The sequence below is a fragment of the Alexandromys fortis genome, unplaced genomic scaffold (genome assembly GCF_014885135.2).
Source record: "Alexandromys fortis isolate MF-2015 unplaced genomic scaffold, M_Fortis_MF-2015_v1.1 scaffold_302, whole genome shotgun sequence".
Taxonomy (NCBI): Eukaryota; Metazoa; Chordata; class Mammalia; order Rodentia; family Cricetidae; genus Alexandromys; species Alexandromys fortis.
The window spans coordinates 621,954-643,252 of record NW_026068267.1 but is presented as its reverse complement, the minus strand read 5'-3'; the positions used below and the strand labels follow the sequence as shown (position 1 = coordinate 643,252).

Here is a 21,299-nt window from a genome sequence, read left to right as displayed (position 1 = left end):
GGAGCTCTCTGGGAAATTTTATCTAGGAACAAGAGAGCGTGAGCTCTTTTTTGTTTGTTATTTGTTTATTTGGTTTGGTTTGTGTTTTTGAGACAGGATCTTGCTGTGTTGTCCTGGATGGCCTGGTACTTGCTACATAGCCCAGAGTAGCCTCGAGTTTGCGGTGGTTCTCCTGCCTCAGTCTCCCAGGTGCTGGGGTTACAGGCCTGGCTTCTCTTAGTTGTTGATAGTTGGTAGCTTCCTTTTGATTGTGGCTAAGGACCTCTGACTTCACTTGGGAGCTGGATTTTGAAATTTTGTGATTTTGGTTTGCTTGCTTGAAGGACCTTTCAGCTATCGTCAGAATGATTTGTGAATAAGACCCCACTAATAAGCCGCGTGGTGGTGGCGCACACCTGTAATCCCAGCACTCGGGAGGCAGAGACAGGCGGATCTCTGTGAGTTCGAGGCCAGCCTGGTCTACAAGAGCTAGTTCCAGGACAGGCACCAAAGTTACAGAGAAACCCTGTTTCTTGCTAAACAAAACAAGACCAAAAAAAGACCCCCACTTGTTAGTCACCGCTGATGGTGAGAGGAGGTGGAAGTCGGGTCTGGTAAGAAGACAGGCACGTTGGCTGGTCATTTCTGGAGGAGACTTTGCCAAGGTTAGAAGGCCACAAACGGTTTGGACGAAGGTTTCTAATCTGGGTTTTAATTTCATGTACTATGATTTCTCACACCATTTTCTCTCCAAGGTAAAATAATGACGATTGTAACTGGCTGCCACTCACAGGAGGTTCCAGTGAGCATGATGCCATCAGGCATTTTCCTCTGGCATGCCATGCGAGCTCCAGTTCGGATCAAGCTGCTGAAGCTGACTTTTATTGCCCGCTGCATGCCACGATCGGCTGACTATAAATTAAATCCTCTTTTCCAGAAGCCATTTTCCATTAGTGCTAATTTGTTTGCTTCTCATTTCTATGATCGTTAGAATCTCTGCTTGTGAGCACCAAATTGAAAATGATTTCTTTGATGTTTCAAATTTTTTTTTCTCCCCTTCTTGGATGCCATTTGGCTGCAACTAAAGAACATTATGGTTTTCAGAAGAACAGCTCTCCCCAATTACAATTTAACTGACCGTTCATGGCACCAAGTTCCTGTTCTTAGTGTCCAAGGGTGACACCACGGCTGGCTTCGCTGTCCCTGTCGTTGCAGTAAAATGCCTCATAGACCTCATAGGCCAGGAGGCACTGGCCTCCTGGGCTGGAGCTTCCGCCACTCTGCACAGGGCGGCTTTGAGAAGGTGGTAGTTTTTATGTACCTACATAGCATGGACATTCAGATGCAGCCACCAAAAGAAGAGCTGGCTGGTTTCTCATCAGCCAGCAGGCGTTCGTTAAACACCTATTTTATGCCACCCTGCCCTGGGACACGGGGACAGGGAAACCAGCCTGTACCCTTGAGCTCAGCCTCCAGCGAGAGGAGGGTTCATTTTGACAGCCCAGGGAGAAAGGTGAAGGAAGGACCATAAAGACAAAAAACCCAAAGTGGCCCGAGGGTTTTGCCAAAAAGGAAGCTGGTCGCTCCTGGTGTCAGGGCAGCATTGAGAGCCTTGGAAGGGCCTGGGAAATTGAGAACTGGAGGTCTAGTTGTATGAACATGGATGGTGATAGGGTCAGGTAGGGGCCTCTTTTAAAATTTATTTTTTTATTATTATCGCCTGTGTGTGTATGGTGTGTGTGAGCATGTACAGGGTCATCCTTTGCTACATAGTAAGTTGAGGCTAGCCTGGGCTACATGAAGTGTATCTCAGTGATATGGTATTAGCCTGCCTTGAAAGTGGCTCTACCTTCCATTCCCAGCACTGCAAAGAAAAACGGAGAAGTGGGTGGGGGTTCCGTCTAAAGGGCCCTGTGTTCCCTGTCAGCCTGCTTGGCTCCTCCCTTTCTTCCATCCTCCACAGCCAGTTGCCAGTCCTGTTTGTTCCTGAGCCGCAGTTCTGCCTCTGCCTTCCGCTTGGTGCCCTGAGCATGACTTCTGAGCTGGTACCCACCTCCAGTCTTGCCTCTTCAAGACTCTTATTATCTGTGTCCGGCTCCCCAGGGCCGGCTATTCAAACAGCGCTCACGCATGCTCAGATCAGTGCTCCACTTCTGAGCTCCATCCCCAGCACACCGTTGCAGAAAAGATTTTAAAGTCCAGGATTGGAGCACCACCAGGGCTCAGGCAGGAAGCAGAAAGACATCAGACTTATTCGCGGAAGCAAACGGGAGGCTTTGTTGCATGGCGTCATTACACCCAGGCTGTCCATGAGGGGTAGCCTCCAACAGAGGAGGTGTTAGCAGATTTTCTGGGACACACCTACAGATGCCACTAGAGAACGTGCCCCAGTAAAACAAGGGAGGGAATCAAAGAGCACCGTGTGCCATGCTACAATGAAGAGAGGCGGAAGGAAGCCCCAAGACAGTATTTCTACACCAGGCTGCGTCCCCAGCCCCATCTGAAGGAGAAAGAGGTCTGTGGACACAGGCCTCCGGGGAGAAGCAGACACTAGTCAGCTGTGGGCTGAACATTTAGAAAAAACTACTGCTACATATGGAACATTTGCGGGGAAAATCATTGCAGATAATTAGAACTAAATGATTGAAGCGAAACGGTCATGATTGACTCTTGGTAAAAGCCAAGCCGTACGGAAAGAAAATGTAATAGTATTTTATTGCCTGGCTGAAGAGTTTATTTACTTGGTCAATAATGTAAACACTATTGATTTAACTGTAAATTGTGGGAAATTATATTGTGAGGATGGGCACGAGGAAAGGGAGGGTTGGAGTGCTTCAAGAGAACTAATTCCTCATCCGCCAGAATGATAAATAATAAATTTTGTCCAGGATTGATAAATCAAGTATTAGTAGTGTATCAGTTTGCTGAGGCTACCGTGACAAATAACCACGGGCTGGGTAGGTTAAACAACAGGAATGGAGGTGGAGCCATGGCTCAGAGGTGACAAGCACAGGATACTCTTTTTTGTTTGTTTTTTGTTTTTAGAGGCAGGGTTTCTCTTTGTAATAGCCCTAGCTGTCCTGGAACTAGCTCTTGTAGACCAGGCTGGCCTCAAACTCACAGAGCTCTGCTTGCCTCTGTCTCCCGAGTGTTGGGATTAAAGACGTGAGCCACCACCGCCCAACCATTCTTTTGTTTTTTGTGACACAGTCTCACTATATAGCCCTGGCTGGTCTGAAACTCACTCTGTAGACCAGACTAGCTTTGAACTCACAAAGATCCACCTGCCTCTGCTTCTCAAGAGTTAGGATTAAAGACATATGCCACCACACCCAGCCCTGACCTGTTCTTGTAAAAATACCTTCATATTAAACAAAGGTGCACTTTAATGACCCCACTCTACCCCGTCAGGGCCAGAGAGATAGCTCAGTTGGTAAAGTGTTCGCTTCACAGGCATAAAGACCTGACTTCAATCCGTGGTGTCCACATTTAAAGAGGAGACAGAGGAAACCCAGAAGGAAGAGAAAGCCAGGCATGCTGTCGTTCTTGTAATGCAGCAGAAACAAATGATTCTTCTGGTCAGTCAGCAAAGCAAGCCTTGCCTCATTGGTGAGACCCGGGAGAGAGAGCAAGAGACCGCATCTGAGGGATGGCATCCGAGGTTCACCTTGCCTGCAGACTGTCGACATCTGCACACTGGCGTGCACTTGCGTGTACACACAGACCCTCCCTCCAAACAAGGTCATGGTGGGGATTTGGGATGGAAACACAGGTCAGCTCATACAAGTTGTATGTGCATTGGTTATTTAGAAACACGGAAGAAAATACCAGAAGAGCTGAGAATGACTGTCGCCTGTGGAGGCAGGCGGGGAGAGGCAGCGTGTTGCTTTGAGTTCACAGACTGGAGCCCAGTCTGGTTCCAAGCCTCCTGTTCCTCTCCAGGAGTGCCTCCAGGGCCCTGGCGAGCCTGCTTGCAGCTCTCGCTTCCCACAACACCCTGTAGAGAGCTACTCGATCAGCCTTCCCTGCACATGTAAAAATTAAAGTTAGGTGTGCTGGGCACAAATAGGCTGAGGCAAAAGAAGTTTATGTTTGAGGTCAGCCGAGGCAACATCATTCCTTCTCAGAGGAAGGGAAAGCAAAGAGAAAGGAAAGGAGGACAGAAGGGAAGAGTGAGCTCCATCCTGTGGAGCATCCTGCCTGGAGTTTCCTACCCCAGAATAGCTGGGTGCTTCTCTGATAGCGTTCGAGTTCTGGCCCTATGAGAATTCATCCTGATAAGATTAATGCTGGTGTCTCATCCCCTCCACTCTGGGGTCCCCATCTTCTTAAGGTCAGTTTGACTGTTGAAGGTGGCTACAGCCTATGACAGTATCTTTATGCCTCCGACTGCAATAAGACTTTGCCATAATTGATGGCACCCCATGAGGGTTTGGTCATTTTTTTGTGTTTAAGTTGGTCCACTCTTGTTCCCCCCAGTTCTAAACGCTGATTGGACCCTGTGGAGTCTTCCTGAAGCTGCGTGGGCGCCCTTCCCAGGAGCACAGACCCCGTGTCCTCTGGGGAGTAGTGGAGGTTGGTATGTATGTACGTCTGTCTCAGCCTGCCTCAGATTATTGCTCCCTAATAAAAGCCTGATAGCAGGGCCCCATCAATATCTCAAATACATGTGAGGAAACGTTAATTTAGAATCAATTTTAGGATGTTTCAGACTGTAAAGTCCTTTTAACTAGATCTCTGGCGAAGATGTAGGAGCACTTTATGGGACTGTAAATTTCATGTTGAACCGTCTATATGAAATACACATCTCCCCTACACACAAGCTGTTCCCTCCATATCAATCATGGCCGCCGCACGTAATGTTTCACAAATATTCTGTAAATCACAGAAACCCCATGATAATGTGAAATATGACTTTCACTTGTCTGTCAGGCGAAAGCACCACGCATGCCTCCATCCCATCAGCTCTAACGTTTGTTATGGATAATAACACTTTCAATCACAACTGTTTTTGGGGAAACGGGTTTATTTTAAACCTTCCCTCCCCCCACTGCAAACACTCTCCCAAGGACACAGGCTCCTACAGACCACAGCCCATTAATCCAGCTACAGAATAAGAAGTTGTTCTTCCTACTAACTTTACTTTGCGTTGTTTTAAAGAGTTAGAATAAATGCCTTGCATACAAGGTTAAGAAGAACTTTGCCAGCCAGGCATTGGTGGCACATGCCTTTAATCCCAACACTCAGGAGACGCAGAGGTAGGCGGATCTCTGTGAGTTTGAGGCCAGCCTGGTCTACAAAGAGAGTTCCAGGACAATCAAAGCTATTACAGAGAATTCTGCCTTGAAAATAAAAAAAAAAAGAACAACAATTATAACTTTGCTAAACTAATCAACAGAAAGGGGGCAGGGTCTCAAAAGACCCAGTCTCCCACCTGCTTGAAATACACTCTGAGAGACACTGGGACTTTTAGCAAACACCTTCTTCCCTACCACCCTGGATTCCTCTTTCTGGCCTTCATGGAGATACTAGGCATGGTAAACCATTTATAAAGCCGTCACTGGGTGGTTGCCAAGGCAGATATATTCCTGGAACTCCATGGCCAGCCAGTCTAGCCAAGCTGATGAGTTCCAGGTTCAATGAAAAACCTTATATCAAAAAATAAGGTGTCAGGGTCAGGCATGGTAGCACACACCATTTATCTCAGCACTCAGGAGGCAGAGGCAGGCCGATCTCTGTGAGTTAGAGGCCAGCCTGGTCTCCTGAGTGAGTTCCAAGTCAGCCAAGCCTAAATAATGAAAATCTATCTCAAAAAATAAAAATAAAATGTAATACTAAGGTAAAGCGCAGTTGAGGAAGATACCAAACACCAATCTCGAACCTCCACATGCGTGTTTTCACACATGTACACATACCAACATACACACATGCATGTCCATCCATGTTATGCCCAGATCCGCAAAATCCCCCAAAAATCAACACAGAGACCGAGTTCCATATGTAAAAGCAAAGAGCTTTTATACAAGTTTGCAAACTCTGTCTCTCTGTGTGTTCAATTTGGAATATTAATAATAATCCGTGTGTACTGGAATAATCGGAGAGCCCCGAGCTGAGTTAGAGTTGGGTTTTATAGTAGTAAAGGTGAGGGTGAGGGATTTCTAGGGTTCAGGACCCCTGATTGGCTGACATTTGTCTAGGGGTGTCCTGGTGAGTGTGTGCTGGCAGGTGATCCTATCTACAGTGGTTGGAACTTTAGGCATTTCCTTTGGATGGTCTGTTCTTGGGTGATGCTCAGGTAATCTCAGTTTGTGGTTCTTCCTGCAACCAGGTGTTGCTTCAGGGAAAACTACTGAGAACCAGGCCTCTATTAAGCTTATCATGGCTGAGTCCTACACTGGCAGGTGATAATGGCTGAAAGTAAAGAACTTCCTTTGGGTGATCTCTTTCTCATGGCTGGCTCCTAGAGTCCTTACACATGTGCACATCAACATACACACATACGCACATGCATGTTCACACATGTGTGTGCACTAACATACATATACACATGTATGTCCTCACATGTGCACACCAACATACATATATGCATGTCCACATGTGTGCACACCAACACATGTATGTTCACACACCTGTGCACGCCAATGTATGCATGTTCACACACATGTTCGCACCAACATACACATATACACACATACCCACATTTTACACATATGTTTAACTGAACTCCTGTAATCCAACACTCAGGAGGTTGAGGTAGGAGGTTTGTTAGGAGTTCGAGGCCAGTCTGGACTACGTAGCAAGACTTTGTCTCAAAAAATAAAGCAAGCACTGTGGCACCGTCCGACCACCGGGAAACAGAGACAGGCAGATCTCTGAGTTCTAGGTCAGCCTGCTGCACAACGTCGTTGTTGAAACAACCGCTCTCTCGGCTCCCGCCCCTGCTGTCTTTGAAATCCTCCTCCCCCTGCCTCAGGGTCTGGAAGTACCGGGACTGTAACTTTGTGTCACTGCGGGGCCACCACGATATTTTGAGCCCATTACAGCTTGGCTAAAACCCACCTGCTCACGTAGCAGGTAGCCATTCCAAGAATGGTTTTTTTTTCCCTAGTGTTGGAGAGCAAACCCAGGATCTTGCACATGCTCAGTAAGTACTCTGCCCGTGAGCTACAGCCCCAGCCATCACCCACCCATTCACTCCTTTTGTTTTGTGTAGTGCTAGCTCTCAGAGGCTCCTGCAAGCGTGGCAGTGAGCCACACCCTCAGCCACGTAGTGTGGCTTCTGCGCATAAGTCCATCAGCGCAAAGGCCCTGCAGCAGATCAGTAGTCAAGTGCGGCCCACAAGGTCACGTGGTTCTAAACATTGTGGTGCCCCATTTTCTGTACCTTGTAGTCAGCGTCGGGACTGGTGGAACATGACTTCTATAAAGGAGCAGGCAGCAATCAGCCGCCTCCTGAGTTTTCTGCAAGAGTGGGACAATGCCGGCAAAGGCCTGAGAACACAGATTCTTACTAAGTTCATCGAAGCCAACGAAGGGAAGACTGGCCCTGAGCTGGAGCTGGAGTTTTCCCAGGGAGCCAGCTTGTTCCTCATACGATTGACCACCTGGCTTAGAATCACGTATCCTTTGCTGAACGGTTGGGAAGTGGGGAGTCACTCAAAGAGAGAAAACAGTATGTATAGTTGAGGAAGTTTTTCTCTTGGGTCCAGTATTTTAGAACTGAAAAGAATAGCCGGGTGATGGTGGCGCACACCTTTAATCCCAGCACTTGGGAGGCAGAGACAAGCAGACCTCTGTGAGTTCAAGGCCAGCCTGGTTTACAGAGCGAGTTCCAGGACAGGCTCCAAAGCTACAGAGAAACCCTGTCTCAGTGGGGGGAAAAAAAAAAAAAAGAAAAAAAGAAAAAAATAACTGAAAATGATAAAAAAAAAAAAACCCAAAGTCAAGAATTCTATTGACTTTCTGTCTTTCCGACTCTAAGTGCACCCTTATTTTTACCTTCTTACCTCTGTTTGCCTCCTGAGGCTTGGGGCAGCTAGTTATGTTTATTCTATACTTGACTCTCCCCTAGGGACTTTGTTTTTGGTCTTACATCTTTTTCATTTTCTTTATCACCAATTTGTTCCTCATCTTTTATTATTAGTGTGTGTGTGTGTGTTTGTGTGTGTGTATCCTGGCCTCATGTATGTCTGTGTACCACATGTGTACCTAGTGCCCTCAAAGGCCAGAAGAAGGCATCAGATGATGTGGAAGTGGAGTCACAGATAATTGTAAACCACCATGAGGGTGCTGGGAACGGAGCCTGGGTCCTCTGGAAGAGCAGCCAGTGCTCTTAAGACCTGAGCCATTTTTCCAGCCCCACCCCATCCCTTTTGGGGGGAGGTCAGAGTCTTCTGTAGCCCAGGACAGCCTCAAATATCGTATTGCTGCATATGTCCTGACCCTTCTGCCTCTGCCACCCGTGTGCAGGGACCACAAATGGGCATCACCGTGCCTGGCATTAACTCTAAAATTGAAAATTAAATCCTAGCCTCAACCCTGAGCTCACCCAGCCCTTCCCCTTCACGCTGAAGCCAGCTGAAAAGGTCACTGTGTCTCCCTGTCTCCCACTGCAGTCTCACTTCCGCTCGCCCAGCTCCACCAGCGGCCACATCCTCATTCCTCGCACATGACCTCCTGATGGCATCTGCCAGTCACCCCATCCCACTTCTCAAAACCATTCCCTTGCCGTCTGTGAGTTGGCTCTTATGCTTTCTCTCTGCTTCTGGCTGACCCTCGGCCTTCCTTCCTTAATTCCTGGTGCTACTTGAACCTCTGTCCCCTGCCTTGTCTGTGCTCATTCCATTCTCTTTCTCCCTGAACAATCAAATCCATTATTATGACGCCAGCTGGAAGAGTCTCCAATTTCCTTCCTGAATCTGAGCTTTTAACCTAGAGATGCCCAGCTACTGGCTCTGCTCATGCCACAGGCAAGCTCTTACATTTCTGGTTTAGGAAACTAGGTGAGTAGGAAGAAAATATAAAAAGAGGTTCCACTTCAATCAAGAGCACTGACTGCTCTTCTAGAAGTTCTGGGTTCAAATTCCAGTAACCACATAGTGACTCACACTCCTCTATAGTGGGATCCGATGCCCTCTTCTGGTGTGTGAGCGCACATGCAGACAAAACGCTCATATGTATATATTTATATGTAAATATATATTTTATATAAAATACATAAATAAACATTAAAAAAATCGTTTGGGGACAAGTTGCAGCGCCTGTGCAGTTTGGGGTCCTGGAGGCAGAGCCACGGGAAACAACCGGGTTGCCGTTGCTGACGGTGTGCAAGCTGAAGCTATGCCGAGAGAGTGCTCCCAGTGGATCTCTGCCTACCTCTTCTCCCCGAGCTGGGACTTGAACCCAGGACCTTACACATGCTCAGCAAACTCCCCACCACTGAGATCCACCCCGGCCCACCGCAGACCTTTCTGTTAGGTATTTTTCTTCTTTTCACGAACCCTCTCCTCTTCTATGAGCCCTACTTTCTTATATCTTAATTCCTTCTTCCTTTTAATTAAATGCAAATTGCCAGTCAGCCTTGCACCTTATCAGAAGGCTTAGTTAGCAGACAAGAGGGTTTAACCCTGCCACGTCCCTTGATTGATTTATTTATATATTTATTTATTGTGACAAGGTCTCACATAACCCAAGCTGGCCTTGACACACTGTATGGCCAAGTGTTAGGGTTTCTGTTGCTGTGATAAAACACCTGGGGAGGAAAGGGTTTAGTTCACTTTGCACCTGATAGTCTGTCATCTAGGGAATTCAGGGCAGGATCTCAGGAAGGTTCCTGGTGGCAGGAACTGAAGCAGCGGCCATGGGATAGCACTGCTTACTGGCTGGCCCTCCATGGCTTGCTCAGCCTGCTTTCTTCCACCATCTGGGAACCCCAGTTCAGCGGTGGCACCTCCCACAGTGAGCTGAGCCCTCCCCCATCAGTCAGCAGCCAAGACAATGCCCTACAGGTTTGCCTACAGGCCAATCCAGTGGAGGCATTTTCTCAGTTACGATTCCTTCTTCCCAGATGTCCAAAAAAGTGTCAGGTTGATGTGAAAACCAGCCAGCACAACAATAATAACCTTTAACTCCTTTCAAGTGCTGCAATTCCAGGTATTTGCCATCTCAGCCTGCCCTCTTTTCTGACTCCGCACCCTGAGGACTCAGGCCAGGTGTTCACGCAGCAGCTCAGCAAACACGGGTTTTTCGGGAGTTTAGAGGAGTTTGGTGGTAGAGCTGTCGTGCACGGGAAACATCAGCCCCTGAGCTCTGTCTTCTGCACCACAACTAAACATTAACCTCACCAGTTGTCTGCGGCTGCTTTGTTGTCAAGCCTAGACTGTTTTCCTTGTTTGTCTCAGCATTTCCTGGGACCACAGGGAGAGGTGAGGGAGGTACCTGCCCTGACACTGGCTTCATTTGAAACTTTGATACTTTATCAGGAGCTTTCTACTAACTTTTTTTGACTTGGGTTTGATTTGTTTTGAGACAAGATCTCCCTGTATTACTCTGTCTGGCCTGGATCTCGTTATGTAGCCCAGACTGACCTGGAACTTGTGGAACTCTCCTTGCCCCCATCACCAAGTGCTGGGATTATGTATGCCAGTGCCCACCCACACTTGACCTTGATGTCAGTGTTTTGAGTGTTACATTGAAGTAGGATTTGATGAAGTCAAAGGGAAGGGAAGAGAGCAAAGCAAGTGAGGCCGGTGGACAAATGTCTGTAACCCTGGAACTTGGAAAACGGAGGAGGAGGATCAGGAATTCAGGGTCATCTTCTGCCATATAGCAAGCTCAGCAGTTCAATCTAGGCTACATGAGACCCTGCCTGTCTGAAAGAAGAAACAGGAGAAAAGAAGAAACATGGCGGATTTGATTTTGGAATTGGTTTTTGTGCCCTTTTAAGCTTCTGACCTAAAGCAAGTGTATCCCTCACCTTGCCCAGTTTCAACCCCTCTGCAACAGCCACACGGTTCCTCCTTTCCCCTTTCCCAGACGGGAGCTTGCTGTGTGGCTGCTGCCCTCAAACATGTGATTCTCCTCTCTCGGCCTCCCAAGTGCTGGGTGGGGTTTGAGGAGTGCACAGCTAACCCTGTCCACTGCCCCTTCTGAAGCCCTCTTCTTGTCCTCCTCCTGTCACCATGGGCTTCTCTGCCTCTGCTGCAGGGTGTCATGCTTCTAAGGGGCGTGCCCTCTGCTCGCCTCTTCTCCTTTGTAGTCAGTGCGTTTAACACACTGGGCCTCGTGCCTTCTCCACATGTCATGCGTCTGCCACTGTTGGACATGATGGACATGAGGACACCAAGCCACTGTTGACAGGATGACTGCCAATAGACCCCATTTCTACACCAAGACTCATCCACAGCTTACCTTTTTGGTGAGTCTGCCGTTAGGAGTAGCCCAGTAAAAGTGACGGTATAGTCAGTTAGAGGTTCCTCCCACCAACTCCTCCAGTTATCCACCTGGAAGGGAAACAAACCGGTATGACATCGCCATCCTTTGCAAAACTGACCACAGAAGCCCAAACCTTTTGTCGGTCTTAAACTCCCATAACCCGTGATTTATACAATGACAGTGACACTGTTAGCTGCCAGCATTCGGGATGCTGAAGGGGGACCATTTTGAGTTCCAGACCAGCCTGGGCTACATAACAAGACCCTTTCAAAAAGAAGGAGAGAGGGAGGGAAGGAGAAAGGGAGGAAAAAGAGAGGGAGGGAGGAAAGAGGAGGAAAGGAGGAGGGAGAGAAGACAAGCATGTATAGTAACTGACTGAAATCAAGACTAGCCTGAACACAGGGAAAAGAAGATGCCAGATGCTGGTCAGCATAGCTAGTAACTTCAGACAAAGAGGCAGGAACGGGAAGGGGATCGGGATGAAGAGAGGGACAAGGCAGCAATAAAGAGATGCCTGGCCCAAGCTATGAGAGCAACAGGCAGGGGAGCCTGGCTTCGGAGCAAACACTGTGTTTGCAGTAAAAAGCCTTTCCTAATGAGCCAATCTGTCTCTCCTTCTATTGGCATCCTGGGAACTGGGGTGCAGCAGAGATAATTTGCCTCACCCCCCCCCAACAAAGCACCATTACCTCCAGCCCATTACATTAGCCTGTACCAGTCCTAGAGGCTCTCAGTCATCCTCATGAACTGCAATAATTCCAGCTAATTTCTTAAGTGTTCTAAGAGCCTGTGATGTGTTATGAGCCTAGTAATTGTTGACTGGCTCCCTTTCTGCTGCGTTTGATTTCATACCTTGCATTTGAGCCGAAGCGTGCTTCGGATGCTTTATTACGGCGAGGCTTTTTGCAAAGGCTCACATTAAAAAATAACATTAAATGCTGAGGTTGTTTTAAATCAGAGTTTAATTTTTCCTCCATTTCCTGTTATTCTTATTAGGAAGCCGTGCAATTCTTCATAAGGATAGTGACCTCCAGTGTAAAACTTTGAGCAAGTTACAGAATGGAGAATTAACAATAAAGCTAATTCTTTGTTGTTGTTTGTTTGGTTTTTGTTTTGTTTTTTGAGACAGGTTTTCTCTGTGTAGCCCTAGCTGTCCTGGAACTCACTTTGTAGACCAGGCTGGCCTCAAACTCCCAGAGATCCACCTGCCTCTGCCTTCCAAGTGCTGGGGTTAAAGGCATGCGCCACTATGCCCAGCTGAAGCTAATTCCTGGTAGAGACATCTAAAAATGAGGCCTAAAATCGTAAGCTGTGCCGAGACCCAAGCTGTGGCCCTAAGAGGTTTGAGAAGCTGACCGTCAGTTTTCTCCACACACGTGGATTTATGGGAACCTCTTTGCTCCCCAGGGAGATTGCAGAGCCCAGATGGCTTGATTGTCCTAGAGGGACTTCTTAGAGAGCAGGGAAGGAGGTCACACCCCAACATTCCAACACACAATGTGCTAGCTCTGCCCTTCAGCCAGGGGTTCCCCTCAGGGTCAAAGGCACATGTCAGCCGTTTGCTCATCCTGGGCCCTGGGCCCAGTAGTACTAGGGAATCAGGCCAAGTGGAAAGCCGCCTGGGCGCATTCCTTAACGCTGCTGCAGCTATATGACTGGCTTGGATCTAGAGAAGCTCCTGAGGTCCATTGGCATCTTCTTGTCTGCCGTGAGCAAGTACGTCCCACTCCAAAGAGACTCTGGTCTCAGCCACAAATCAGGCTCATGGTGTATTCAGTCCACTTGGGGCCATAGGTTCTAGGTACCAGCAGGTGTATCAAAGTTCTTGGGATGAGCTCAGAGATGACTGGGATTCTTCTCTAGTTGCTCCTCCATCTTGTTTCCCATTGGCCCTTCCCTAGTCAGCACCCTGTTGGTTGAGTATTATATATTTTCTAAAAGTAAAATTAAAAAAACACATTTATACTAAACTAGGGAATGGGGGGTTTATTGGCTCACTTAGCTGAAAAAGCTCGGGGGCGGGGGGGGGGCTGGGAAAATGCCTCAGAGGTTAAGAGCACTGCCTGCTCTTCCAAAGGTCCTGAGTTCAATTCCCAGCAACCACATGGTGGCTCACAACCATCCGTAAGGAGATCTGGTGCCCTCTTCTGGCCTGCAGGCACACATGCAGACAGAATACTGACAATACTGTATACATAATAAATAAATAAATCTTTAAAAAAAAAAAAAAGCCCAGAGGGTGGATGTACATATTTCAGCTCTGATCAGGCCCAGGGGTTTTACTGAGTTCTCCAGGGTTTCATCTCTTTATCCCTTTCTTTTCTCACTCAGTCCCTGGATTCAGAGACTTCTGTGTACTGGGGTCCTCAGACCCTCCAGAAACCATCCCTGTAGCTCATTTACACCTTCAAGGGAGTGTATCTATTCCCACGAGGTCTAGGCGAACCAGCACAGGTCACTTAACCAGCCTTCTGCAGAAGGATGTAAGAAGGATGGCACCCCTGTCACGTGTTTGCCCCACCAAATCCACATGGTCCTTGAGTGGAGGAAGCAAGATTCACCAGAGGACAATTAAAGTGCCATTATAGAAAGAAGAGGCCTGGGAATAAGAAAGGGAAGGGAGAGGGGAAGGAGAAGGGAGGAGAGGGAGCTGGTCAGCTGTGGGAGCTCACACCTTTAATCCCAGTAGGCAGGAAGCAGGGGTTTCTGAAGATTCAAGGCCAGCTTGATCTATATGGCAGTCCTAGTCTATAGTGAGATCCTGTCCAAAAAAAGCAGGAGGGCAGACACAGAGACTAGAAAGAGACAAAGCCAAGAATGCCTGTTGGATTTAGTTCCAGCATTTTCTTGGCTGGGCACAGTAGTATGTGCTTGTAGTCTCAGTGTCTCCAGCAACTGAGGCAGAATAGTAAGTTCAAGATAGCATGGTAAGGTCATCTGAACAAATATATAGCTGGGTGGTTTTAGCACACACCTTTGACCCCAGCATTTGGGAGGTGGAGGGAGTTAGATCTCTGAGTTTGAGGGCAGCCTGGCCTACAAAGTGACTTCCTATATATGCATACATACACACATATATATGTACATATATTCTAATACTTATATATTATAATATGCTTTTATATATTATATAGTTTGTAAAAGTCCAAACAATTATGTCTCTGTGGACATCTCCTGGGTTGGAGGCAAGTTTGTGAAGACAGTACCTTTTCCTTGGGTGCCTTCAGTTCAGTGTTAAGGAGCCCTGTTGCAGAATATTTGTTTAACTATGCAAAGATGTGTTGCATTTGTTTATGTTGTGGAATATTTGTTTAACTATGTAAAGATGTGTTGCATCTGCTTAATTATGTAAAGATGTGTTGCTGTTTTACCTTGCCTGCCTAAGGCACCTTATTGGTCTAATAAAAAGCTGAACAGCCAATAGGGAGGGAGGAGATATAAGAGGACTTTCGGACAGGGAAAGTAAGTAGTAGGGGAAGTTTAGGCTCTGGAAAGAAAAGAGACGCCAGGGAGACACCAGGGGCCAATCAGTCAGACAACAGAGGAAACAGGAAAGCAGGACATACAGAATGAAAGAATAATAAAAAGCCTGAGGCAAAATGTAGATGAATAGAGACAGGTTTAATTAAGTTAAAAGAGCTACTGGGACAAGACTAAGCTAAGGTTGAGCACTCATAATTCACAGCAAGTCTCCGTGTCTTTATTTGGGAAGCTGGTTTGCAGCCCAAAGAAAATGTCAACTACAGAGCCCCTCAAACATCTTGTTTTTATGGTCTCCTCTCTGGACAGCAATCGGTACCTAATAGAATTTCTTGAGATTGGAGGAGTCCTAACACTCTTGGAAATACTTGGCCTAGAGAAAATCAAGGAAGAGGACAAAAAGGAATCCATCAAACTACTTCAGATTATTGCGAATACCGGCAGGAAGTACAAGGAACTCATCTGTGAAAGCTACGGTAGGTCCTGGGTGTGCGAGCCTGGGTGTGCCAGCCTGTGGACACCACATCTTCCAGAACTTGGTTGGAGTGGACAGCACCCACCTTGCCGAAAGCAAAAGCTGTCAAAGGACAAGTAGGCACACAGGAAACATTTAGTGTTCCCTCAGTGAGCTTTTCTGTTCATGTCACAACCAAAAGACCAGATTTATGGCTTCCCTGATTCATTATTTGCTCAAACCCTGAGACAGTGGTGCACACTGTTAATTCCAGCACTGGAAAGACAGAGGCAGGGTGTTCATTGTGAGTTCAAGGCCAGGCTGGTCTACAAAGGAGTTCCAGGACAGTCAGAGATACCTAGAGAGACCCTGTCTCAAAAAACCAAAAGTAAATAAATAAATATCGCTTGGGCTATAGCGGTGGGTTAACAGCAGTTGGTGCTCTTTTTTGGGGGGGGGGGCAGGTTCTATTCCCAGCACCCACACAATGGCTCACAAATGTCTGTAACTTCCAGGAGATCCGGCACTCTCTTTTGGCTTCTGCAGGCACCAGACTCCCAAGTGGTACACAGATATTCATGCAGGCAAAACACTCATAAGCTAAACTTTAAAAAGAATAATCATTTAAATTAATGAATGCCTACTGTGCTGGGTATATATAAAGATGTTAGGAGAGAAGGATAAAAAACGTGGCCCCTAAAGTTAAATGTGCTGGTGCACGCCTGCAACCCCAGCAGTTGGGAGGTGAAGGCAGAAGAAGCAGAAGTTCAAGTTCATCCTCAGCTATACAGTAAGTTTGAGGACAACCTGAGCAACACAAGACTCTGTCATCATCGTCATCATGATAATAATAATAATTTATAATAATAATAATAGTGTAGTAGGTTTTCTCAGACTGCCAGCCCCCAAATCATGACACAGAGACTTATTATTAGTTATGAATATTCGGCCTTAGTTTAGGTTTGTTTCTGGCTAGATTTTTTTTAACTTAGCCTGTTTCTCTTCGTCTACACTTTGCCTTGGGGTTTTTTACCTTTCTTTCCTTCTGTGTGTCCTACTTTCCCTGCTTCCTCCTGGCTGGCCCCGGGCATCTCCATCTCTTTCTCCCTCGTTCTCTCCCAAGCCTAGATTCCTCCTCCCACTTATTCTCTCTACCTGCCAGCCCTGTCTATCCCTTCCTTGCCTAGCTATTGGCCATTCAGCTTTTTAATAGACCAATCAGGTGTCTTAGGCAGGCAAGGTGAAACAAATGCAACGCATCTTTTCATAGTTAAAAAAATTCTTCACCATAAACAAATGTAACAATCTTTGCCTAGTTAAAGAAATATTCCACATTTCTCCCTTTTGTCTAAATAAAAAGAAAGGTTTTTAACTTTAACATAGTAAAACTTTATACACTAAGAATAGTTATCAAATAAGAATTACAATTACGTGCTGGGTGGTGGTGACGCACGCCTTTAATCCCAGCACTCGGGAGGCAGAGGCAGGCGGATCTCCGTGAGTTCGAGGCCAGCCTGGTCTACAAGAGCTAGTTCCAGGACAGGAACCAAAAAAAGAAAAAAGAAAGAATTACATTTACGTGCTTGGTGGTGGTGACGCACACCTTTAATCCCAGCACTCAGGAGGCAGAGACAGGTGGATCTCTGTGAGTTTGAGGCCAGCCTGGTCTACATAGTGAGTTCCAGGAGAGGCTCCAAAGCTACACAGAGAAACCATGTCTCAAAAAAAAGAAAAAAGAAAAAGAAAAAGAAAAGAAAAGAAAAAATGAATTACATTTACAATCTCTACTTCTTTTGCATTTGGCAAATTTGGTGAAATTACTCTATTTTCTATCGTGTTTTGATAAGTCCAAAGTTTTGTACTTAATTTACGTTCTATCATAACTAAGGAAAACTGTAACTATAGCTATCTAGTCTTTAACTCCATCAAAGACCCCAGGAGGATATATTGTTACCTGAGTAAGTAGGAAGTGCAGTGCAAGCCACTTTCAGAACTATATATCTAGTTGCCTGGATAGTCACCCACGTTTCTCTGGAACATTGGGTCATCCATCTTCAACCTACAGGCCTAGAATATCTGGCAGACTTTCCTATGAACCAAGAATTTTGAAGGACTGCCCTACCTACTTTGTCTTTGCAAAGTGTGGCAGTCACTTTTCTCTGTGTCCTGCATGTCCAGTTTGGTATAGTATACTGTAAACAGTCAAGGCAAGGACAGTTTCTTGCCAAAATGGCTAACTTTGCCACAATAAAAGCAAACTACATATGGAGATTTATTGATGTCCCTCATCCTTCTATGAAGTAGATTGGTGCTGCCAGGAGCAGACATGTCTCACTGTCATGAAAAGCCCCATGTTAATAAATTTTACTAGCCAGGCAGTGGTGGCACATGCCTTTAATCCCAGCACTCAGGAGGCAGAGGCAGGCAGATCTCCATCAGTTAGAGATGATATGATCCTAGTCTACAGAGCAAGTTCCAGGACAGCCAGAACTATTATACAGAGAAACCTTGTCTCCAAAACAAACAAACAAACAAACAAAAAAACATTTTAAATGCCATAGTCTGTAGGTCCCTAAAGTGTTTGAAGATCACCTATTAAAATACATATGTTTAACCTTGAAAACATATATAATATGACTACAAGTTTGATTATTATAGACAAATTACTAACATGCATTTTAATTATGCATTCCATTTTTAAATGAGCCGCATAAACAGAATACCCCAAACAAGAGTAGCAGTGTACATACCATATAACAGAAATAATTTTAAATTTCAATATTCCAAAATCCATACCAATGTAAAATATTTGAGGTTAATAGTTGTCTTTTTATCCTATATTCCTATATCCCCCTAAACAATGACAAATATCCATAACCTACCAAATGACCAAAAACTACCCACCCTACCTCTTGGGAATGTGAGCATTGTGTTCTCTAGACTGCTTCCTGTTGTCTGGGGGTGAAAGCATCTCCAGGGGACCCTGAGAAAATAGAGATATTGGTCAAGTCCTGGAGGAACTAGTTGTAACATTGTTGTCCAGTCTCAGAACATTTTCATGCAGAGGGATCGGTATAAACATAACCTGTCTTGTAGTTTTTCTTGGTTTATCACTTCATGTTTGTAGCCAATGTTTTTAGGAGGTCTCCCCCATCAAACCTGGTCTCTATTCACCTTGAAGGAATCCACAGCCTTTCGTTTCCTGTGAAAAGACGAGCATAACCTCTTCCGCAGTGTGGTTTATTTTCTCAATTCCATTTTAATGTTAAGACACCCCTAAAGTATCTAGGTTGGTCTAATTCAGGAGTCCCTGTTAAAAATCCCATGTCTCTCAGCAGCTGCCACTCATCAGCATCCAAAACAATTCAGTCAACAAAACACCATAGAGGATCCAGACTCCCTGTGGATTTCCCATTTTTATGGGGCCTTTTCCCCTTTATGTTATTTTACTCTCTTTAAAGACTTTTAAACTATTTATTTTTCCTATGACTGTCTATCTTTTGTTTTGTTTTGTTTTGTTTTGTTTTCTGAGACAGGATTTTTCTGTAGCTTTGGAGCCTGTCCTGGAACTAGCTCTTGCAGACCAGGCTGGCAATGTGCGCCCCACCACTGCCCTGCTTTATACCCATTTTTGTTTTTCTTTCTTAAGCCTATGCACATTTTTAAACACATTGTAACCTGCTTAAAGGTTTGGGTCTGTGGGTTTTTTGTCCTTTTTTTTTTTTTTTTTTTTTTTTTTTGGTCGGACCTGTCTTTGTTGCATGTCTCTAGCCTTTTCTGACCACAGGAGCCAACCTTTAATCTATTAAGCAAAAGCTAGGCCCTCTGCTGTGGCTCTGGCGGCTGGCTCCGCCCCCTCCTCGGTTTGGCTAAACTTTTAACCAGGAGCCACATTTAAGCGCCCCAGCTCTGGGAAGCTGGTGCCCACACTGTGGCAGGTGTTTCTTACGTACGTAGCTTGCTGTTTCTCCTTATTGTGCAGCTGCTGGAATACTCGCTGTATGGCAGAGCCTCTGAAAGGAGCTGTATCCTGTTTGTTTTTTTTTTTGTTTGTTTGTTTGTTTTGTTGTTTTTGTTTTTTCAGCTTTCTCAGACCCTGTGTGGAAATTTGGGTCCCAGGTTGGAACACCAATAAAGGCCCTGTCCTTAAAAAGGGTGCGACCAACTGGGTGTGTGGTGGTACACACCTTTAACCCCAACACTTAGGAGGCAGAAGCAAGCTAATCTCTGTGAGTTTGAGGCCAACCTGGTCTACCTGGTGAGCTCCAGGACAGCCAGAGCTACATAGTGAGATTGTCTTAAAAAGAAAAGAATTCCAGTCTGGTGGGAAAGAATTGTATGCCCAGCACAGAACACAAAACTGTGTTTTGAAGTTTAAAATGACTCTACAAAATGTGCAGATGAAACAGTTTCTGACGTTCTTTCACTGAAGAGCAAACTCATGGCCTCGTGAATTCCCTTTAGGCTACACACACACACACACACACACACACACACACACACACTGGCCTATGCTGCACAAAACTACCCTGGTCACACAGCTGGAAGGAAACACGACAGTAACGCAACATGAAAACTCAGCCTTCGGCTCCATTAAGCAAGCTTGATTGAACAGCTCTTAAAGCAATCCCCATTGTGCAACCTTGAGTGGGAAGTGCTTTCCTCAATCCTGTCCGATTTCGCATTTTCCCTTCTTTGCCCAGGTGTGAGAGCCATAGCAGAATTTCTGGCAAAGTCTAAATCAGAAGAGACCCAGGAGGAAGTGCAGATTCTGCTGGATGCTCTGGTCCATGGTAACCCCAAGTACCAGAATCAAGTATATAAAGGTCTCATAGCTCTGCTGCCCTGTGGGTCCCCAAAAGCCCAGCAGCTGGCCATGCAGACTCTCAGGATTGCCCAGGTGAGCCACAGCTATGCTCTGGAGTTCTGAGTCACATGGTCTAGTCCAGCAGCACTTCCCACAGGCTTGAGAGGCAGAGCTCAGCGTCCCACCACGCGTCTGCTAGACAGTCAGCACCACTTCCCGAAGGCCAAGGCAGGGCAGGGAGTTCACGCCTCCCAGCAGAGTGATTTGTCCTGTTTATTTAAGGATCAGAAAGATATTGACAGACTTCAAAGCGGTTGAGGCAAGCAACAAGGATGACTAAGGAACTGAAGAAAAGATCAAAGGCATCCATTTGACAGGGAGTGTGTAAGGGAAGAGACCAGATCTCACTCACTGTAGAAGGTCCCCTCCTCCCCCCCGCCCCTTGGCTTCTGCCCTAGATTGTGAGCGAAGTCAGGTTTGGAGGACAGTGGCGTCATGCCTACGAAGGAGGGGGATGTGGTTTTGACATGGATGGTCAAAACTTTCACAAGTGCTCCAGAAGACAGGCTGGAGGGTAGCGGGTAGCAGACAACAAAAGGGCCTAAATAGAGGCAGTGGGAGTGGGTGCAGAGGTGACCAAGGTGGGTAGACATTTCTGAGACAGAAGGAGTAGAACTAAGAACAAATATCAAGCTGGGCAGTGGCTGCACACACTTTTAATCCCCACACTCGGGAGGCAAAGGCAGGCAGATATCTGAGTTCTAGGTGAACCTGGTCCACAGAGTAAGTTCCAGGACAGCCAGGACACAGAGAGACCCTGTCTCAAAAAAAAAAAAAAAAAAAAAAAGAGAGAGAGAGAGAGAGAGAAGCACTGCCCAGAACTGCTGGAGAGGCCACTGGGCCATGGAAAATTAAAGGCTGAAGCTCTGGAGAAAGGCCCAGGATGAAGACAGCAGTTTGGATTTCACAAGCAGTTAAATAGCAAGTGGAAATGAAGTAAATAAAATTCCCTGGGAAGATGCACCAAGTAGTCGGGAGAAGACGGGATGCTTCCTGGCGCTGAGCTCAGCTGAGCTGAGCTGGGCTGAGCTGGGGGGGGGGGGGGGGGGGGGGGGGGGGGGGGGGGGGGGCTGCGTCTCAGACCTG

The 21,299-nt window shown here is 46.4% G+C and overlaps 1 protein-coding gene across 4 annotated transcripts in view; it reads left to right on the top strand.

Annotated features, from left to right (window-relative positions):
• Armh1 (armadillo like helical domain containing 1) overlaps nt 1-21,299 on the top strand; it is a 39,987-nt gene that overhangs the window by 6,921 nt on the left and 11,767 nt on the right. For all 4 annotated transcript variants that reach the window (XM_050131895.1, XM_050131897.1, XM_050131896.1 and 1 more), the window contains exons 2-6: nt 4,459-4,554; nt 7,371-7,598; nt 13,060-13,128; nt 15,202-15,368; nt 20,050-20,246. In XM_050131895.1, coding sequence (XP_049987852.1) covers nt 7,393-7,598; nt 13,060-13,128; nt 15,202-15,368; nt 20,050-20,246 — 639 coding nt within the window. In that variant the 5' untranslated portion in view covers nt 4,459-4,554; nt 7,371-7,392. The remainder of the gene's footprint in view (nt 1-4,458; nt 4,555-7,370; nt 7,599-13,059; nt 13,129-15,201; nt 15,369-20,049; nt 20,247-21,299) is intronic.